The sequence below is a fragment of the Seriola aureovittata genome, chromosome 21 (genome assembly GCF_021018895.1).
Source record: "Seriola aureovittata isolate HTS-2021-v1 ecotype China chromosome 21, ASM2101889v1, whole genome shotgun sequence".
Classification (NCBI taxonomy): Eukaryota; Metazoa; Chordata; class Actinopteri; order Carangiformes; family Carangidae; genus Seriola; species Seriola aureovittata.
Window position 1 is genome coordinate 21,439,336 of NC_079384.1, and position 20,346 is coordinate 21,459,681.

Here is a 20,346-nt window from a genome sequence, read left to right on the forward strand (position 1 = left end):
TAACATCTCAATTAAACAGATTTTATTTTCCTCCCCGGTGTGTAATACAATTTGTCGTAACGTATTCCGATGCCAAGCTCGTCTCTGTGTTGGAAATAGCACAACTTTAATTAAAATTCAAGATATTGATTATGTGTGGGCCCTGCGATAGCAACCTGTCCAGGGTGTGTGTACCCCCCCCCCCCCCCCCCCCACCACAACCCTATAAGGATAAGCGGCATAGATAATGGATGGATGGATGGATTATATGAGGTCTTGATTGAACCATATAACAGTTTGAACAGAGCAGCAGACAAAGGTTTGGCAGGGTTGAAATGTGTGTGAAGTATCTTGAAAGTTGAAGCTCTTTGGCTGCAGTTTCAAGACCCAGTGACCTCATGCATCCCCACCCCACCAACACGCTACACTCTGAACACTGTACCCTGTGATATAGAATAATGCCAATAACTAAAACATTCCCCGAAAAATCACAAGACTTCTTTACGGAGACGATAATCCTTTTACTGATATAAAACCACATGTCATCAAAAACAAAGCAAAATGGTAAAAACACATTTAAACACACAAATAAAATATCCATCACACATCTTGAAAACATATCAAGATATAAAACAGCAGGTTCTCTTATAAGAGAAAATACCATTTGTAAAAACAGCAGATAAGATTTTGTGACTCGTTTTTCTGCTCTCTGAGTCTGAACTGAAGGGTGGAGGGGGTGAAGGGGGGGGGGGGGGCAGCTGTCTGGTTTGACAGATACACTATTAAGGCATATTTGAACCAAATCTCATTTTGCATGTAAACTCTAACAATGCAACGTTGCCTTTGACTGATTGAGGTTGGTGGAGACAAAGGACGGCTTCAGCAGAATGGAGCTGGACTGTGACAACAGATATAAATGATCACTTGCAGTTCATTTGAAGCACAGCTCATCTCGGTTAATGCGAGAGCTACAGGCGTAAGAGTGGGCTTTGTTTGGCGATGATCTGAGCACAGAATAAAACATTAAGACATGGATGTCAGTTTGGTCTCGTTTCAAGCAGTAAAATATTCCTTTAAAATAAGACAGACTGTAAGCTAGATGCAATAGCACTTCTTACTTTATCATTTTAGTGTAGTACAGTTTGATTCGACTGATTGAATGATTGATTGATTGATTGAAAAGAGGAGAAATAAAAATACACGTGGAACAGAATTTGGACTATCGCTCCATTAATGTGTCAGTAAAAACAAAGTGGACCTCAAGGAGAGATAAAATGTGTTGTTTGAAACTGGTAATAATCTCATCTGGCTGGCAAACTACCTGTTAAAAACTAGCAAAAAAGGCTAAAAGTCTAACGCTTAGAAAAGTGTTCGTGACAGCCCACAATCCGGAAGCCCTGAACTGAATAAACAACGTACTGTTTTGAACTACAGCAGTGGGGGTAAAATGTACATTTTGCCCTGAGGGTGGCGACAGATGAAAGCAGTGTGTGCTGAAGTGCTGAATTTCTAGATTTATTTAAACATCTAAAAATGTAAAGAAGTGATGTCATGGATGTCAGGCCAGTAATTGTCGGTTGGCCATGATAGTGGCGTGGCTCTAGGGATGACAATGTCAGTCTGTTGTTCGCTCCAACAGTTTGGTCCAGACTGAAATATCTGTTGGATGAGCTGCCAGGAAATCTGGTGCAGACACTTATGGTTTCTTGATGATGTACCCTGATGACTATGATAATCCCCGGACTCTTCCTCTTATGAGGTTGATATTTATGGTTTTAAAGGGAATGTATCAGATTCATTAACATGAAATTTGTTCCACACTTTGATAATCCTCTGACTTTTCATCTAGCGCCATCACCAGTTCAAATTTCCACTTTATTCACTACTTTGGTTTATGACTAGATACCTGTAAAACTGATTCCCATCAGCCCTAAGCTGTATGCTGTTTATTGCTAGCACATGCTAGTATGCTAACATACTAAACTAAAATGGTGAACATTGTATAAGCATTATATCTGTTATGTTAGCACTGTCATTGTGAGCATGTTAGCATGTTGATGTTAGCATTTAGCTTAAAGAACAGCCTCACAGTACCACTACCACGCTGGCTGTAGACTCTAGGTAAGCTATGCTAAGGACTGAGGTGTAGATATGAAAACTGCAAACTTGAGTAAATTTAATATAGCCTTCGATGTAGGAAGATGACATTCCTATGACTAGTTTGTTCCTCCAAACAATGGAAACAGTCATTAGTGGGCACAACACTGGACCTGTCTGGACCCAGCTCAGCCAATATACCGTTAAATATCTTAAATATCCATCACATTTTCAGACTCACTTCCTGCTTCAACTTTGACATTGAGGGATTATCAGTGAAAGTGGTTTAGTTCATCTGGATGAACTTTTCTCTTGCTTTCACTGTATTTCAGATCTCATATATTACTATTGGCTATTGGTGAACGCGATCTAATCATAACAGAGAAACAGAGAGAAATGACGGACAAAACAATGAAAATGAGACTCAAACTGTGATAATTTCCTTTAAAATTTTCAGTATTGACTTGCTGACCAAGACTGTCGTCTTTACTGAGACAAAATGTTTTAAAATAAGATTAAATTACTTGTTAAAACTCAGTATATGTGTAAATAGAGGGGGGAAGCTAGTATGAGCGCAATGTAGCAATAGCAGGTCAAACTAAAGCACTGGTGAGGTGCAGTTACTGGGAGTTACAGTTTTAAAGTATTTAAAACCTTATTTTTTGGCTGTATCTGCACATTTTGTTGAGCTCAGAGTCATCTTGCCCAGCACCAATGATCTCCCATACTTCTGTTACACTTATGATTCTTTCATTCTGCAGACTGTCCTGACCTGTGCAGGATCCCAGTGAAGGTCAGAGGTTACAACTACTGTGCTGAGCTCTCTGGGTCATTTCTTGGGGCTGCTGTACTGTCCCAGAGGTGAGCCCTGAACATAGGTGAGGATGGCGCTCTGCAGGTAGCTGGCTCTGTTGGCCTCGTCCTCCCTCATCCTCAGGATCTCCGCCTCCCTCAGCCGCAGCTTCTCCTGCATGGAAGACATCTCACTCTCTTTGTCGAGGAGCGCCTCTCTGTGGTTACCTCTCAGTACTGCGGGACAGCAAGTCACAGAAACATCTTTTAAATCCAGACTCCCTCCTGCCTCCTCTCAAACACACTCTGACCAGTCTCACAACAACACTGCTTTCCAAACACCAATCAGAGTAAACCATGTTATTACACAATGTAAAGAAACCTGTGGGAAACTAAAAGACAAAGTAGATTAGAATATTATCTGTTCCTAAACGGAGATTATGAACTGGCAGAGATGATCCTGAGCGAGGCTCAGTGACCACAAACTGGAAATCCAACAAGGACAACACACAGAAAAAAGAACACATGGTCACCGTTCCACAGGTGAGGATGAGATAGAGATGAACTCCCTCCTAAAATGTAAATGATTCAACAAAATAAGGAACATTTACTTGAACTAATTCAGTTCTGTCATTCAAAATTTCAATGAACTAAATGGTGTAAAGGAAACAGGGCAGATCTGCCCAGTATATATCAACATGCCACAAACTTTGGGACACAAAAACACACACACACAGATACACACACACACACAGACACATGCACAGACACACGCACATGCAAATAATATACATAATTTATACATGTATATTGATCTTGGTGTTGTTCATTGCTTTTTGTATTTTGATACTTTGGCAACAATAAAACTTTGAATTTGAATTTGAGAAAAAAAATTATAAAAGATAAAAGACAGCATTGCAGAAAATAACTCAGATCTCATGCTACTGGCATCAATACATCTCTTTGGACAAATTTCTTTGCACTGAAAGAAAATGATAGACAGAGACACAAGAGGAAACTAATTAACTTCAAATGAACTACCTTTTAGCTCTCTCTCCAGAGCACTGATCTTCTCTCTGAGTCCGGCCTGTGCTGTCCTCTCTGCCTGTAAATGTCCAATCTGCTCCTGCAGCTCCACCTTGACCCGGCTCACCTCAGCCACCTTCTCCCGGTCCTTACCCGACAGCTCCTGCAACAACACACCGCCTGTTAAACACCCAAAGCACGTTGATGCTAACAGACAAACATCTTCTAATCATCACCTCTGGAGGCAACTCAGGCCGACAAGGCCACAGCACAGCAGCCTTTAGTGGCAGTTGAGGCTTATCTCAGCATGGGCAACAGATGCGCTACAGCTGGGACAGTTGATAATCTATCCTAGAGTTGCAAAGTGGGAGGAATTGCTTTGGGTGTCCAGCATCTGTCTGAGACACATGTCCATTTTCTCCCAGACAATGTTAGGTGACTTGAATCATTAGTACAAACAATGAAGAACTGGGATAGAAAATATGTGGTTCATTTATAAAAAGTTAAATGTTCAAGCCTGAGGAGAGGAGTCGAGGAGCTCCTGAGGTGCATTTCAGTAACAAACATCCAATCACCTTGAAAGCTGAACATTCTGTTGTATGAGCCACTAACAATAAGCAGAGGCTAAAGATTACACTGTGGAAACTTGATAATATTATCTGTACTAAATCAGTTTCTTTGGATTCTGAGTCGGCGTTTGAGGAGCTTGACTTCGTCTGTGTTTTGTTCTTCCGGATTTGCAACAGCTGCTTTGTGTTCCAGCTGTCCAGCGGCTGCTGGTCACAAAGATGGACAAGGTACACAGCTTCATTACTTCTCTCATTCATTACTACTTCATATTACTCCAATACAAGTCAAAGTTGTTCAGTCAAATCTTTCCCTAGCCTACATATTATTACATCAACACATTGTTACATTGTTCCACGGTGCATTTACAGAACCTAATGACTGTGAAACAACCTGCTGAATGACTGACTGACTGACTGACTGTAGAGCCTGTAGAATAAAAACATTTAGAATATGATACACAGCCTGTAGAAATGGCCATAAAACACAACTGAATCAACAAAAGGAAAAAGGACAACTACCAACTGTCTGTTTAAAAGTTTATGTGGAATTAAATAAACATTATTTCGACATGCTTTCTCAAATTAGTTGGCAAATATTTGTAGGCAATGATGAAGTTTGGTCGTAGTAAAGAATGTTTCTCACTTAGACTTAAGATTAAGTAGTGGAGGAGTTGGCTGTGATTGATTTTTCTCCTGTGATGAACACAGTGAATGGTCAGTCACATTTTTCAAATAAAGTAAAATTCATTCACACAAACACAGATACATACGATTCCATCACATATAAACCTTGAAAAATACAAACACACGCACACACATCATAAACACATGCCATACACATCATATTCTTTTCATTTGCATGCCTCTATAACAGTTTATTGTTCGGTTGTCATTTACATATCGGCCCATTATGTGTACCTTTCATGTCACATGTAGATGTTATCTAACAAAAAAAAAAAAAACACCATTGTGTAAATCAGACGCTGAGGGTTTTAACGCAGCTCAGGGAGCTCCATGTGTGTCTCCGCCTCTGCTGCAGCTCTAACTGCTAACTGTGTTCATAAGCCGACCCATCCGCTGAGCCAAACTACGATAACTTTACATTGTTTTTAGAAACGCTTCATGCACCTGCCTTTTCACCTCACACATGCCTTTGCTTTAATTCACTCACCCATTCAGACACATGCAAACTCCCTACAGACAAGGCTCAGCCGGCCAGGTTGGCTTCAAGCCCAGGAACTTATTACCGTGAGGTGACAGTTCTACCACCGAAACACTGGGGCTTCAGTGGAAAAGCCACATTTAATGATAAATGAGATATCAGATTGAGACTGACTGAACCCATCAGATATATATATATTGATTTGCATGTAAGCCATAACGACAGCATTAGTTCAACTGCAATGTGGGTCTGTGGTGTGAACACAGGAGTGACATATGTAATATGGTGACGCCTACACAATGTGAGCCTGGAACGTTCTATGTGTAACAGGCGCCACGGCGAGTCCTGACCTGCTGGAGCTCCTCGATCCTGCGCCGCAGTCCGTCCGTCTCGGCGCTCTGCTGGCTGGTCTTGGCCTGCAGCTCGGAGATGGTCTGCTTCTGCTGGGAGCAGTGGAGCTGCACCTCCTGCAGGGAGGAGCGCACCGAGCGAAGCTTCTCCTCTAAGGCCGACACCTGCTCCTGCTGCTCAGACGACACAGGGAGGAGGAGGAGGAGGATGATGATGGAGAAACGGAAGGAGGAAAGTGTTGTATGTGGAAGTCCGAATGGGTTGTTTTCATTATCCATAATTACATGTGAAATATCTACAAATGAATTTCAGCACGTCGTAACTGTGGTAGATCACGTTAAAATAAGATATATCTTTTCTTTTCCTTTTTTTTTGAAAACCATAACTTCTTGTTGTAGATAGAACAAATAATGTGTCACAGTCACAGTAGAGATATGGAAGTGTGAGTGCTGCAGATGAATGCAAAGAGAAACTTCTTGCTAAGACCACAGTCAACCTGGAGTGATGGTCCTCATCCCTGAAGCATTAGTTTAGTTCCTGTCTTCATCTATTTGTTGACCTAAATGAAGTGAAACAAACTCAGCGCACAGCTGGTGTCACGAGAAGAGGGCGCCAGGCCCGGCTCCAGCTGCCCGGTCCACTGACTACACTACAAGGAACAAGTGGAGTATAAGGCCTGCATAATTTCTTATTGTTGTTGTGGCCTGTTGGCAGCTGGCATAACTTAAACAACCCACTACCTGTGCTGTGACACTCCTCATAACTGGGGTTGATTAACGCACCTCAGTGCTTCTTGGAACAGACCGAGTCAGACACACAGCTGGCATTAAAAGCCTGGTCACATGTGTAATCGTGTTAAATAGATAGTTCCTTACGAAATGTTGTTCATTCATTGTAAGATTACGTATTTCAATAAAGTTGGTTAAAAAACATATTTATATTTTTTCCATGTCTGTGTCATCTTCAGATTCAGCCTAGACATCGCAACACAAGTCTAGGCTGAATCTGAATATGTCATATGAAAAAATATAAATACATGTCTCAACCATTTTAGTAGCTGCATGTGGAGACAGTGACATTTTAGTGATGTTTTCTGTCAAAAATAAATAAGAAATGAATTGATAATGAAGAGAAATCCAACATCTACGCACATAAACGTAGTTTATGTATCAGCACAGAAACTCATGTACTGTACTGACAGTTCTTGTATAGACGTAGTATCTTTGGTCTGAAGATGGAGCTACAGAAAGGTTCAGAGGTCAACAACATTATTTGGAGATCATAAAAATCAAGAGCTTAATTTTAATGGCAGGTGGCCATCAGTTTTTGATTTATCTTGCTTTCCATTCACTGGACAGATGGAAGTAAACAAAGCGAGAGTGAATATATAACCCACCTCTTCCAGACGCACTTGGGCTCGCACTCTTCCCAGTTCCTCCTCCGCCTGCACCCTCTCCGTCACACATGCTGCTTTAGCTTTACTCAGTTCCTACAACAGATGCAACAACACATTTTCACATGACATTACATTACAGCAAAGATGTGTACGGCATGTGTTTATTTAACTCTCTCCACCAACTGTGCCTCCTCACTAACAATGCAGACAGCACTCTAGCACTGAAGTGTTCCCATGTGCTACATTTTTCCAGTTTGACCTGAGAGGAGGGAAATTCCCACAAACATGTAGATTTGAATAACTGAACTCCCTGGAAAAATACAGTTAGGGAAAGTAACAATTTCCCACATTCAATAAATACAGCATCCACTCACCATCAGTTGCTTTGATTTATAGTTCAGCGCAGGATTTCACTTGTTGATCGCACCACAGCAACACTACTGTATCGTATTGCATAGTATTAGGACATATCTTGCTGTAATTACTTATCTCAAAGTAAGTTCTTTCATTCACTGTGACAGAGAGCACTGATCCTGGTGAGTAGGTGTTTGATAGATCTGTGCTTTCTTCAATTTCCCTAATGTTGTTTTCACTGTCAACAACAGCATGAGACATGCAGAAAAAACCACAAGCAGCCCAAGCTGACTAATCACAGTTCTTGATGTCTCCACGTGATATAGCTGTAGCCTGAAGCTGTAAATACATGTTTGAGGGAACATACATCAGTTATAGCAGTTATGGTGACATAAGCTCCACTACTACACCATAACCACTTTATGTAGCTTATGGTTGTGGTTGTTAACAAGTTGCAAGAGTTCAGATCAGTTCAGTCAATCGTAGTAAAGACAATAATGAATCCGAACAGCAACCAATACAATACCTGCATACATGCAATACAAAACAAATAAGCTCCAGGTCACTGTTGTCACTGTTGTCATATTTCACCAAAACCATCAGAGACAGCAGCAGAGAAAGGAAGGGCAACAGGCCAAATCAAATTTGGTTTAAAAAGCCAATAGCTGATGGAGGAAAAGATCTCATGTACCTGTTTGTGTCACCTCCAGGGAGCTAAAACCTCCACTGTGATGGAAGATAATTAACCTCACTGTGTAGAGGCTGCTGGGAGTCCAGTGTGATGACCTGAGCTCTCTGTGTAGCCCTGACTCAATACAGGCAGCAAAGATCATTACAGTTTACTTACACATGTCACTTTGCACCACACACGCCAAAAAATTCATTAACCAACAAACCACATTAAAGTCCATGTTAAAATGTGATAACAGCCTATGTGCAAAGATGTGGAGCTGAATACTGTTCAATAAAGGCTTAAGTTAAATCAATGTAGTGCGATCTTGCATGATTTTGTACAAGATTTAACAGTAAAAGCATCTTAAGCAAACTGGTAGGGGGGGGGGGGGTCTACTCTGTCCTGAGTGAGGATTACAATTCTGTGCACTGAACACTATAAACTGGATTCGATACCCAGCTTGAATGGAACCAGAAACGTTACAGTTTCTGTCAGTGGTGTGCAGCTATCAGGACGTCTGAACTCTGACCTCTTCCAGTTGTATCCTCTGTCCCTCCAGTTTGAAGATGCGTTCTTGCAGAGCTCTCTCACTCTCTTCGAGATGACAATTCATGTGCTCCACCTGGACGGAAATGACAATTTTTGGTATTTCATCTTTTTAAAAAGACTACGGCTATGATAATGTTATGATTTTATGAATCATACAGAAAAATTAAATAAACAAAAAAGTGTCCCATGGTTAAAAAAAAAAAAGTACTATAATACAATATATATAATAATATATATATAACGTGTGCTAATGTACACATTACATCTTGTCTGTGTAATCAATACAAAAATTCAAGTGTAAAATGACAACATGTGGTTTTACTGTGGATGTGGATTTTGGGAATATTTCTTGACCAGGAGCTGTAATTTCCTGGGATGATGTATTAAACTATGTCTTTAAATAAATTTCCTAAACCTTTCCACAAATATCCACAATCAGTAAAATGTACTTAATTATTTTACTTATTACTTATTATTTACCTAATTACTTATTGATTTCATATATTCGTCTTCTGTGGTTTAGATCAGTGGTTCAGGGGTCCTCGAGTGGGCTCCTGGGGCTCCCAGCAGAAAACGGGAATTTATTTGAACTATAATTCCATCCATAAGTAACACACACTTGTAGACCAGTGGAATATACTGGTAAGACTGTGTATTCCATCAGCTGCATGCACGACACAAACAAAACAGTGGCCCGATTTTCAGTCAGGTATGATGATTATAATTGGTTCATTTCCATAGGTGTGTGTGTGTGTGTGTGTGTGTGTGTGTCCCAACTAAAACATTAACAGGATAACTGCAGTTTATTACAGCTTGGGTCTTATTGACGGAGGTTTGTCAATCATTTCTGTTGTTATAGCACAGTACTCACCAAGTTCATCACTGAGACCCGGGAACACTTTGTTGATCCAAGTCACTAAAAACAAGTCTGACAGTTCAAGAAACATGAAAAGCAGGAAGCGGGTCTGTAAACCGTAATGTTTACAATGGACAGCTTGGGAAATAGTTTGACCTCTCACCTTTGTTTTCTCTTCCAAATAAGTCTGACTAACTCTGATCAAGCAATCACTTGTTTCCTGACCCATCAGATTTCTTTTTAGTGATGTCATTATGTTCCCAGATCCCAGCTCTTAACTTAGTGAGTGCAATGTTACAGATTGGAGGTACAAAGTGATGGACAAAACTACAAAAATAAGAGCAGAGCTTAAATAAATATAAATTCTCTTTAGAATATTGTTTCATTTTGTTGCAACCTGCTCAGAAATTCAAGAGAGCACCTCTTTCTGGCGGAGAGTGTCCATGTCCTCCAGGGCTTGCTTGGACCTCCGTTTCTCTATTTCCAGACGATCTGTCAGAGGATGACACACAGAAAATCTCTGCTAGGTTTGTTGTGAAAAAGACTGTGTGTGCGTTCCTGTTCTGTGTGTGTGTGTGTGTGTTACCTTCTGCCTGTGCTAGGCGCAGCTTGAGTTCAGCTGTGCTGTTGGTCAGTTCTTGCTTCAGCTCAAAGATCTGGTGCTGCTGAGACTTACACCGTCGCTCCATCTCCTCCACCTAACACGCACGCACACACGTGCACACACACACACACACAAACAATTAGCCTCACATCTACCACAACTGGCACAGATGCATTGTCCTTAGAATCCACTGTAACAGCTGATTTATATCAATACAGCTTCTCTCCTATAGATCTGTCTGTGCTAACTTCAACAGTTTCTTCATCCAAAACATCGAACCTGTCTTTTAGACCTTATTCCAACTAGGCCGTTCAATGATGCTTTACCTTTACTTAACACTTCCATGTCAGATCTGATCACCTGATCTTTATCAACAGGCAATAAACTGCAGGCTTTAAGGTTGCAGTATGGGAGGCAGAGCCTTCAGCTATCAGGCTCCCCTCCTGTGGAACCAGGTCCCAGTCTGGGTCCAGGAGGCAGACTCAAGTGAGTCCTGAACCATCCCTTAGTGAAGCTGCTATTGACCTAGACTGCTGGGGGATTCCCATGATGCACAGAGTGATTAATACTGCAAGTGATTAACTCAACTTAACTTAATTAATTGATGCTTCTATCATTGCTGCTGTTATTATTAATGATACAATTACACCTTTAAGTAACATTATTATTATCATCATCATCTGACAGTGCTTGAATACAACAGTATTTACAGCTGTTCCCGTCTTCTCCCCCTCTCCCCCCTTTCTTTCCTCTCAACCCAACCGGTCGAGGCAGACGGCCGCCGGCCCTGAGTCTGCTTCTTTTAGAGGTTTCCTTCTGTTAAAGGGAGTTTTTCCTCTCCACTGTCACCGAGTGCTGCTCATGGTGGAACACTTGGATTTCTCCCTGTAATATTGTAAGGTCCTGACCTGACTCTGTGAACAGCCATGAGATGATGTATGTTATGATTCAGCCCCGTATAAATAAAACTGAATTGAATTAACAGAGCTCATAATCAAATACTGACTACATAATTCCACACTGTTAGACGGGGTTCTCTTACTTTGCTCCTGAGTTGGATGCTTGTTTGGTTCTGGTCCTGGATCTCTCTGAGGAGTTTGCTCTCTCTGAGCGTGCAGTCCTACGGGAGGAAAACACAACAACAGTCATATCTCACAAGTGTAAAGTGTAGTGTTTGATTTTGCATGCCGATAATGTGTTTTTGTTTTGCACAACTTCATTGTTTGTGTTACTGACTCAGACTGTAGGATGAGTTCATGTCGTCCGAACACCGGACACAACCTTGATTTTGCCTCGTTACACTTCATACAATTTCAACCTCCTCATGCTCTCTGCTAACACTAGTGATCCTGCATGACCAACGGGCTCAGTTTACTCTGGGGTTATCACACCAGCTGCGATGAGCTAATGCATGGGAAAGAGGGGTGAGTTTTTAACAAACTGCCACACATGGGCAGCAGTTAAAGATAGTGATTCAGAAGATGAAAGTTCACACAGGTTAAATGTTAAGCAGAGCCCTAGAACATGAAAATTGGATGTTAACTGTAAACTGGACTGTAAACATTTATTACCATGCAAAGTAAAGTCTTGTTTGCCCTTGGACTGTGAGGATGTGACTCTGAGCTGTTGCACTTGTCACTATAATGTGGCTGCAGTATTTTGTCTTATAGGACTTATCCTCACAGCTGATTGTCAGTAGGTGGTTCTTTCATATGTGTAATCCAGAGCAAAACCTGCTCCTCGCATGTATGGCCTGCACCGTTACCACGGCAACCATCCTCAGCGTGACCTCGAGCTAACATACATCAGTTACTACATCACATCACAGGGTTGTGCTAACATTTACATTCACTCAAGAAACTTATTACTCATATAGCAAAATATGTTCGATTAAATGTATTTTTCAGGAGCTTGTTCAGGCTGGATCATAAATAAAAAAAAATCTAAACCAAGCTAACGTCTGTTTTTTCACCTCTTGCTCCTTCTTCCTCTCTCTGCTCTGTCGCTCCCTCTGTTCTTCTTTCTCAGCCTTCACTCGAGTCAGCACTTCTCCCATGTTGTGATTCTTCTGCTCAGAGAGAGCGAGGGCAGCTTCCGTCATCTGCAGTCTGCACATCAAATAATCATGTGATCAGAGGAACAGTTGGAGCTGTAATGATTAGTGGATTGACAGAAAATAAATAAGCTACTATTTTGATCATTGAATAATAATTTTAAGCAAAAATGCCAAACATTTGCTCGTTCCAGTTTCCAAAATGTGACAATTTTATGCTTTTCATTGTCGTATGTGATAATAGATTTAGTATATTTGGGTTTTAAACTGTTGGTCAGAAAGAACAATACATCTGAAGACGTCACATTGGGCTGTGGGATATTATAAAGGGCTTTTCACTACTTTCTGACATATTACAGACCACACCAATCAAATAAACAACTGCCATATGAATCGATATTGGAAATAATCGTTATTTTCAGCCATCGTTACTCTACATGCTTCTTATTATACTTAAAGGAACATTCGTAGTGAAAATGAATATTTCTTGCATGTACACAGACACACAGGCCAAGAGAATCATTTGATTTGTAGTACATGAACACGTGATAATCATGATCAAACTGTACCAACCAGTTTTTGATCTTTTATGAGGCACCAGTGTCTCTATAATTTGAAAGATATGTCAACAGTCCTCGTTAACGGAAAATGAGAGAAAATATGAACTTGTTCAGACTTTGTGCCTCTGGCATAGCATCAGCTAATTGTAATGTTCCTGGAGAAGGAGCAGTGTTACGGGGTAAAACCCCAGAAACACCCAGTATTAATAACAACTTTAATGTTGCTGCAAAAGTGTAGTTGAAAATAACTTGGCACCATTGCTCAAACACACAACACTGACAAGTTTATTAATATAAAGAAGAGGTCTTCATGGGTCCACTTGGATCCTAGACCGAACCAGGGATCTGAGTCAGACCAAGTATGAATAATATTCAATCTAATTGGGTCTTATAGGGTTCTGTTGTCTTGCCACAGGAGAGAAGAATAACAGCACACAGTCACTAAATCTCTGGTGTTAATGTTTGTTTTTAATGCTTTGTATAGTTTTGTGTACACGAGTAATGGTTGTAAACGATTGCTTGTTTTGCATTTATTATATAAATTCTTTCATTTTGCATGTGAACCCTTCAGTGTTGTTTTGTTCAAATATATTTTAAGGCCACTAACAAGTCATTTAATCACTCTCAAACTTCAATTAAAATTTAATACGTTTGGATTAAAAAAAAAGACATATCCCTCATGGTAATGTATTTGTGAAAAATACACAAAACTACTGAAAACAAATGACATGATGACATCAACACAAGTGTTGGTGATTTTTAAAGGTCCATACAGTCTAAAAGCAGATGTCCATGTGTTGTTTGGTTATAAGCAGGTCTAGGTTCTATATTAATACTGTATCAAAGTATCAAAGCCTCAGTCCACAGAGAAATGCACACAGCCTGTATTCAGAAACTGAGCCTTAAAAGCAGCCGTCAGGACTTCTGGAACTTTGTGATGTCACAACAAAGCAGTCACTTTTCTCTGGCCAATCTATGGCAGTGTACCACAGTGGGATATACTGTGTATATGTATATATATATATATATATATATAATACTGTAGTGACTCAGCCCCAGCCTGAGTCAGTGGGGAGGCCTCTCATCAGACACAGTGTCCGCAGTAGGTTATTGTACAGTCCTTTACACAGTCTTGTGTTTGGCTGCGTATTACACGCAACACTCAGACACAGACTGTGCTGTTCTTCTTATCGTAAACGTGGAATAAAGGAGAATGAAACGCTTACTTGGCAGTGAGAGAGTTGACAGCTGACTTCCTCTCATTCAGAGCTTCCTGGAGTTGGCCAATCTGAATGGAAGTGGACCTAATGAAACAGAAAGGAGGTAATGAGATCATGGATACACAATTAGATTTTCTTCCAAATATGTTTGTTTAATGATGTCAATAATGTTTTAGAGGAAGCTGCAGAGTAACTGTTAAAAAAAGTGCTACGTTTATTTCCTTTGCAAATATAAGGTATTAAAGGCTTATGTGCAACTGTCAGTTATGGTTACAGCAGATGACCAAAAATATTACCATTTGCTCTCACCTGTTGGAGTGGCTTATCTCCTCCCTCTGTCTGTCTATGGTTTCCATCAGGTTTAGGAACTGAAAGAGAGGAGGAACAACCAGAGTGATAACCCATAAACTTCATCCTAAATCTGTCATACTTCACAGATCCTTTAAAGTGACAGATTTCCACCCAAATTCTCTTGTATATCAATAAAGGCCCAAAAGTCTTAAGAGTATCAAACACACCGCCAGTAGACTTCACTTCCTCCATAACTGAGGATTGTGATCATATCATTTGAGATGCTGCAGTGGGGATCTGAGAAGTTTGTCTGGTTGTATATTCCAGGCACCTCGAGGGACATTAGACACTAAGTGAGACATAGCAGCTAGAGCAACAATAAAAGACGCGTCTTCCTGTTTCTCCTTGTTCATTATGATTCATAATATTCATGATTTATAATCTAATACAACTAATAATGCTCATAATCTGTTATTTCTTGAGAAGCTTTTTGAGAAGATGAAGAAACACATCAGGTTCAGTAAAGTGCCACATGACCTGCTGTCAGTCATTGGAATTTAACTTCACCATGTGATTCCATGCTGATGATGCAGGATGACGTCCTCAAAACTGTCAGCCAGTGTGACTTCATGTTTTCTTGGTTTATTTATGAAAAGTCAATGTGAACAAGGACCCGATCATAATTAAAAGGAAATAAACAGATCAATCAAAGTAGTAGTGGTATGAAAGCAGCCTACGAGTATGAGAATTATTCCATGCTTTAGTTTGAGGGTTACCTGGCGGCCCTTCATGTCCTTCAGGGTCTGAATCTCCATGCTGAGGACCTGGGTCCTGCTGCGGCTCTCTCTCAGGGTGGACTGTCTGTCTGAGTTGTGCCCTGTGGTCTGCTCTGAAAGGGTTAAACAATAAGAGCAAAATGGTAAACCGCAACAGAGGGGAGAGCATGCGTGGAAAAACTGTACCACATTCAAATCAGTTCACTAAACTGAAAACATACTGTTAGAGTTACAATCACAGTTTTGAATTATTACTCCCTCTGAATGAAAGACTGACCAAGTGCTTTGAGTGTATCACAGGGAATGTTGTTTCCTGCCATCTCCAGCTGCACTATGCTCTTGTTCTTCTGCAGAGCCTCGAGCAGGGACCTGCCACCCAGCAGACCGATGCTGTTCCACCTCAGATCTGTGAACAGACAGTAACAGTCATTATGAGAGGCTAGAGTGGACCATCATTCATGTACATCACAACAGTAACATCAGACTCATTGCAACAGACAAAAAAAATGTTTCTACTCCATGTGCACTTTGTGCTAATATTTCCTGCAGTTCCATCACACACAGCAGCTAAATGATGTTTTCAAATAACAATCAAAAGTGATTCTTGACGACTCCTGATATCAAATACATCATATGTATTTATTAATTTATTATTAAAAGCATAGTTTCTCTCTAAAACTTCAAGCAATAACATCATGCCATACACTTAACATTGAACAGTTTCTGATACTGAACAGACAAAGTGTGAGTCACCCAGCACTTCCAGGGCAGTGTTGCGTTTGAGTGCCAGAGCGAGCTCAGATGCTCCGTGGTGGTTGATCTGATTGTTGCGCAGGTCCAGGTGAGTCAGCACACTGTTGGAGGCCAGACCCTCACAAAAGAGTGAGAAGGCCTCATCCCACACCCCCAACGCATTCCACTCCATCACCAGCCTGCAAACAGCAGTTAGGAGCTTGAGTTAATTCATGGGGATGGGGCATTATCCACTGTTGCAGCACTGTGGAGTTATTTTTAGTTTCAAAAATCAGGTTTATGTCCTGATTGAGAATCTTTCTCAAAGAACAGATGGGTGACTTATTAACTGACTACTAGAATATGTAGTAGCAGTAAAATTTTATGAATAAATACATCTCTGACCATTCCAAGCTATATGAGCAGATCTGTAAATATAGGACTCATTTGGGTTTCAAGCCTAATTAACTCAACTACTCAGATGTTTGTCTGGTAACTGTTCAAGGAAAGACCAAGCAATCATCCAATACTAAATTATCAGATATATGCAGGTGGTCAGGCTAAAGTGGGCAGCAGGAGAACAGCGGATAATTTCAACCTTGGGTATGTTGCAATGTACACTGATCAACCTACACATAAAAACTCATGTTGGCATAAAAGCAAACACTAAATCTTGTGCTACTGAACAATGAGAGTGAGGCTCTCCCACAGGTTAATCCAGCCATGGTTACTCCACACACTGCAGCTCAAACAAGGAGCTGTGATGTCCAATGTATGAGCAGAACTAGCAGCACCTGAATTCTTAAGCATAATCATTATCGGCTGCATCATATATTTTATAAGCAGATGCAAAATAAATGTTAGCAGCTGTACAAACAGCAGGGTGTTATTGGTTTTCAATGATTTTATACTAACTTCCTTTATGATTTTGATTGTAACATACACAATGCGCCTGTCAAGCTTATTTTATGTGAGGTTCTTATGATTTGACATCATTTTTGATCTTGGAAATAGTAGTTTGACTCAAGGTCCACTTACTAGCTTTTTACCTATGCTTTCAACCACATCTCAGTGGATAGAGTGTGTTGAGCTGTCACGCAAAGGTTCCATACTTAGGTCAGGTGATGTCAAGTGACAACTAAGAAAACTCCATCTGCTCATGAAGATCATGAGATGTGGATGAAAACTCCAGAAACAGACAGCAGATGAACCTGGAGTTGAGATTATTCTGTTGGAATCTATGAGATGTATTTGATATTTTTATGAAACAAAGAGATATCAGATTTAGGGAGTCATCTCAAAGAGTTTAGATGTTATTACATCTGAGCTGAAGCAGTTCTACAAGGAAGAATGGTCCAAAGTTCCTCCTGAAAATTGTGCAGGTCTGATCAGCAGCTACTGGAGGAGCTTATATTACGTTATTGCTGCCAAAGGAGGTTTGATCAGTTATTAAATCAAATGGTTCACTTAATTTTTCCACCGGCACTGTGAATGTTTAATAGGTCAGATCACATTTTATCACCAAATAATACAGACATTAATCTGTCTCATTCTTATCCTGTTTAAATGCTACTTGTGATGTGTTTTGTGATGAAGGCCATAAATTGAAACTTCTCAGTCAAGTTCTCCTACTGTGAGTGTTGGAGTTTTGACCTCTTAAGACTTTGTCCTTTCTCCTTGAAGCTTATTTTGCTTCTACACAATGAATACAGCAAACCAGGTCATTCGAAGGGTTCACTGACTCTCTCTCTCTTACCATGTTTTGCATCACAGCTACACAAAATATTCTCACATGTAGGACATCATTCTCACCTACGCAGAGTCTTGTTGTGCGCCAATAATTTCCCCAACACCTCAGCCCCTGAAGACCTCAGGTTATTTCCCTGTGAACAATAATTTGCATCAGCTATCAATAGATAAACATCTCACAGAACAAAATCCATTTGTGTCTGAGGGTATCAACATTGAAATTTGGCAGGTGATACCTTCAGATCCAGGATTTTCACAGTGTTGTTGCCAAACAGGCCAGTCAGGAGTACTTTGGCACCTAATAAAAGCAGACACTGTTATCTTGTACTTAATGTCAGTCAACTCTCACATGCAGAAAATGTATATGATATATCTGATTGTTCTGAGCCATAGAGCTCCACTGTTTCCATAAAACTTTTAAAAACACACTGTTGCACTGGATTACTTTGAACACACACACACTGTAGTTTGACTCAGTACCACACACACCATCCTGCTGCTGTCAGTACTGACTACAGCACCAAATGTGGATTAATCCGCTGCTGAAAATAGCCCCTAACAAATTTGCTCCTGTTTGAGTGAAGTTTGATGCAGGTGCAGCTGTTTTATGAAATTACTGAACCTTAAAATCAAATTATATATTCATAAGCTGTTTTCAAAGATTAGTGTCTTTTCATTTGATTTTATGATAATAAGAACTACATTCAATAACATAAGCTTTACCCTTCAAAAGTCAGACTGCATCAGATGAGTTTGCAGCAGCTACTTCAGCCAAACTCAGGCAGGTTTTATTGAAAGGTCACAGGCAGTAGTAAGTAACCATACTGGACTTTCTTCTCTTGCAGCTTTAGTCAAGGTAATAGTGAACCAATGTATGAGTTATGGTAAAAGTATCAAGCTTGTATATGTATTTTTAAGTATGCAAATTGCAACCTATTAATAAGCAACTCACAATGTTAATGTATATCAGGCTACATATGGTCGGTTTGTCCATCTTAAAAACTCACACACCTTCCTCGCTGAGCATGCAGTCACTGAGTGACACCTCTGTAAAGTAGGTCTCTTTTTGGAAGGCCCTGGCCAGCACAGAGCAGGTATCCACCGACAGGCTCTGTCCACTCAGGTCCAGCCTGGAGCCTTGAGCAGCCCTGCCCTCCTGAAGCTGTGCCACTACACTCTCCTGGGGCTCCACACCTCCCTCCTTACACAAACGCAGGTACATCCGCCTGAAATCCTCCATTCTGGGTCACCAGTCCCTCCTTTTCATCTGAGATGCAAATGCTGTCTTCACGTCTCTGTTCTTTTCTCTGGGACTTGACCTGTTGACAAAAACAGAGCTAAGACGATCAGTCATAATCATAATCAATCGAAAGAAAATTATCCTGTGACTATATTGATATTTGATTAATTCTTCAATTCAGTTTGTAAGCAAAAAAGCCTAATTTTGTTCTCTCTTGTGATTGGAAACTGAATAGGCCTTGGTTTTGGACTGTTGGTTGGACAAAACAAGCTATCAGATGACATCATGTTGGGTTTTGGTAAATTATGATGCACACTTCAATCATTTTATAACATTTTATGGACCCAAGGTTTAATATAAGATTTAAAAAAAAATGATAGATGAATTGTCAAAAATAATCTAATTACTAACACAGTGTTGTGTGAGATCATGGGTCTGATAGAACACAGGTTCTCATTCTGGTGATTCCCTTTGTCCTCCATCAAAAACATCCAAGCTGCAGGCCAAAGGGAATTCTCTCTGCTAGATGCTGTAGCATGGGACCAGGGTCAAACAGCAGTAATCGGTCCGTGCTTCCCTCTAGAGCTTCTCTGTTCTTATTAAGAGGAAATTACAGCTACAAGAGTCACTCATTCACAAACACTGGGCTAGCATCAGTTCAATCCGGGGTCAACGACTATACCAGCTATATGCAATCAACACCTAAGTCTCGAAAAGCTGACCTTGCAAATGCCCGAGGAGCCAAACTCCAAAAACTGTAGCGGTTTAAACTGCATCGTGATTTAGACAAAAGCACATACAACATAACATAGAACGGAAAATCTTTCCAGCAACTCTAGAATCTAACTTTTCAATTCGGCAAAATCCACTCAAAGAAGCTGACTACATTTATAATCAATTTTAACTTTAATAGCTGATTTGCCAGTAAAGTTAGCTGGCAGATGGAAGCAGTGTGGCACAAAGGCATAAACATGTCATATCATGTAATTGCCGAATCAGAATATGGCTCATATTGATTCAGAAACTGCACTGTTACAAATTTTGAATGGAAGTGTCGCGTAACGTTATCGTCACAGAGCGTCGGCTAACAAATGGTTAAGCGACGTGAGATAAGGTGAGTCTTTGAAGAAGTTTTCCTAAACATTAATAACGTCACCTTCAGACGAAAAAACTCACATACCTCAGCGGCTACAGCACAAATATCTTCCTGGCAATTGTTGTTGTTTTAGATAGCTCAGCTGACAAGCAGAGGAAGCCAAGCGACAAAGTAACTAGGAAGGGTATTTCCGCGCAAAGTATCTTGGTCAGTGTAGTTTC

At 40.4% G+C, this 20,346-nt stretch overlaps 1 protein-coding gene across 1 annotated transcript; it reads right to left on the reverse strand.

Annotated features, from left to right (window-relative positions):
• Positions 1-482: 482 nt before the first annotated feature.
• lrrc45 (leucine rich repeat containing 45) lies at positions 483-20,301 on the reverse strand. The gene is made up of 18 exons (XM_056366890.1): positions 20,210-20,301; positions 18,801-19,108; positions 18,026-18,087; positions 17,853-17,923; positions 16,062-16,240; positions 15,586-15,714; positions 15,309-15,421; positions 14,551-14,609; positions 14,248-14,325; positions 12,381-12,516; positions 11,451-11,528; positions 10,391-10,502; positions 10,226-10,296; positions 8,929-9,021; positions 7,373-7,465; positions 5,976-6,149; positions 3,910-4,057; positions 483-3,105 (listed from the first exon to the last, which is right to left on the reverse strand). The coding sequence occupies exons 2-18, from the start codon at positions 19,027-19,029 to the stop codon at positions 2,906-2,908; spliced, it is 2,025 nt and encodes a 674-aa protein (XP_056222865.1). The 5' UTR covers positions 19,030-19,108; positions 20,210-20,301; the 3' UTR covers positions 483-2,905.
• Between the last annotated feature and the right edge of the window lie 45 nt (positions 20,302-20,346).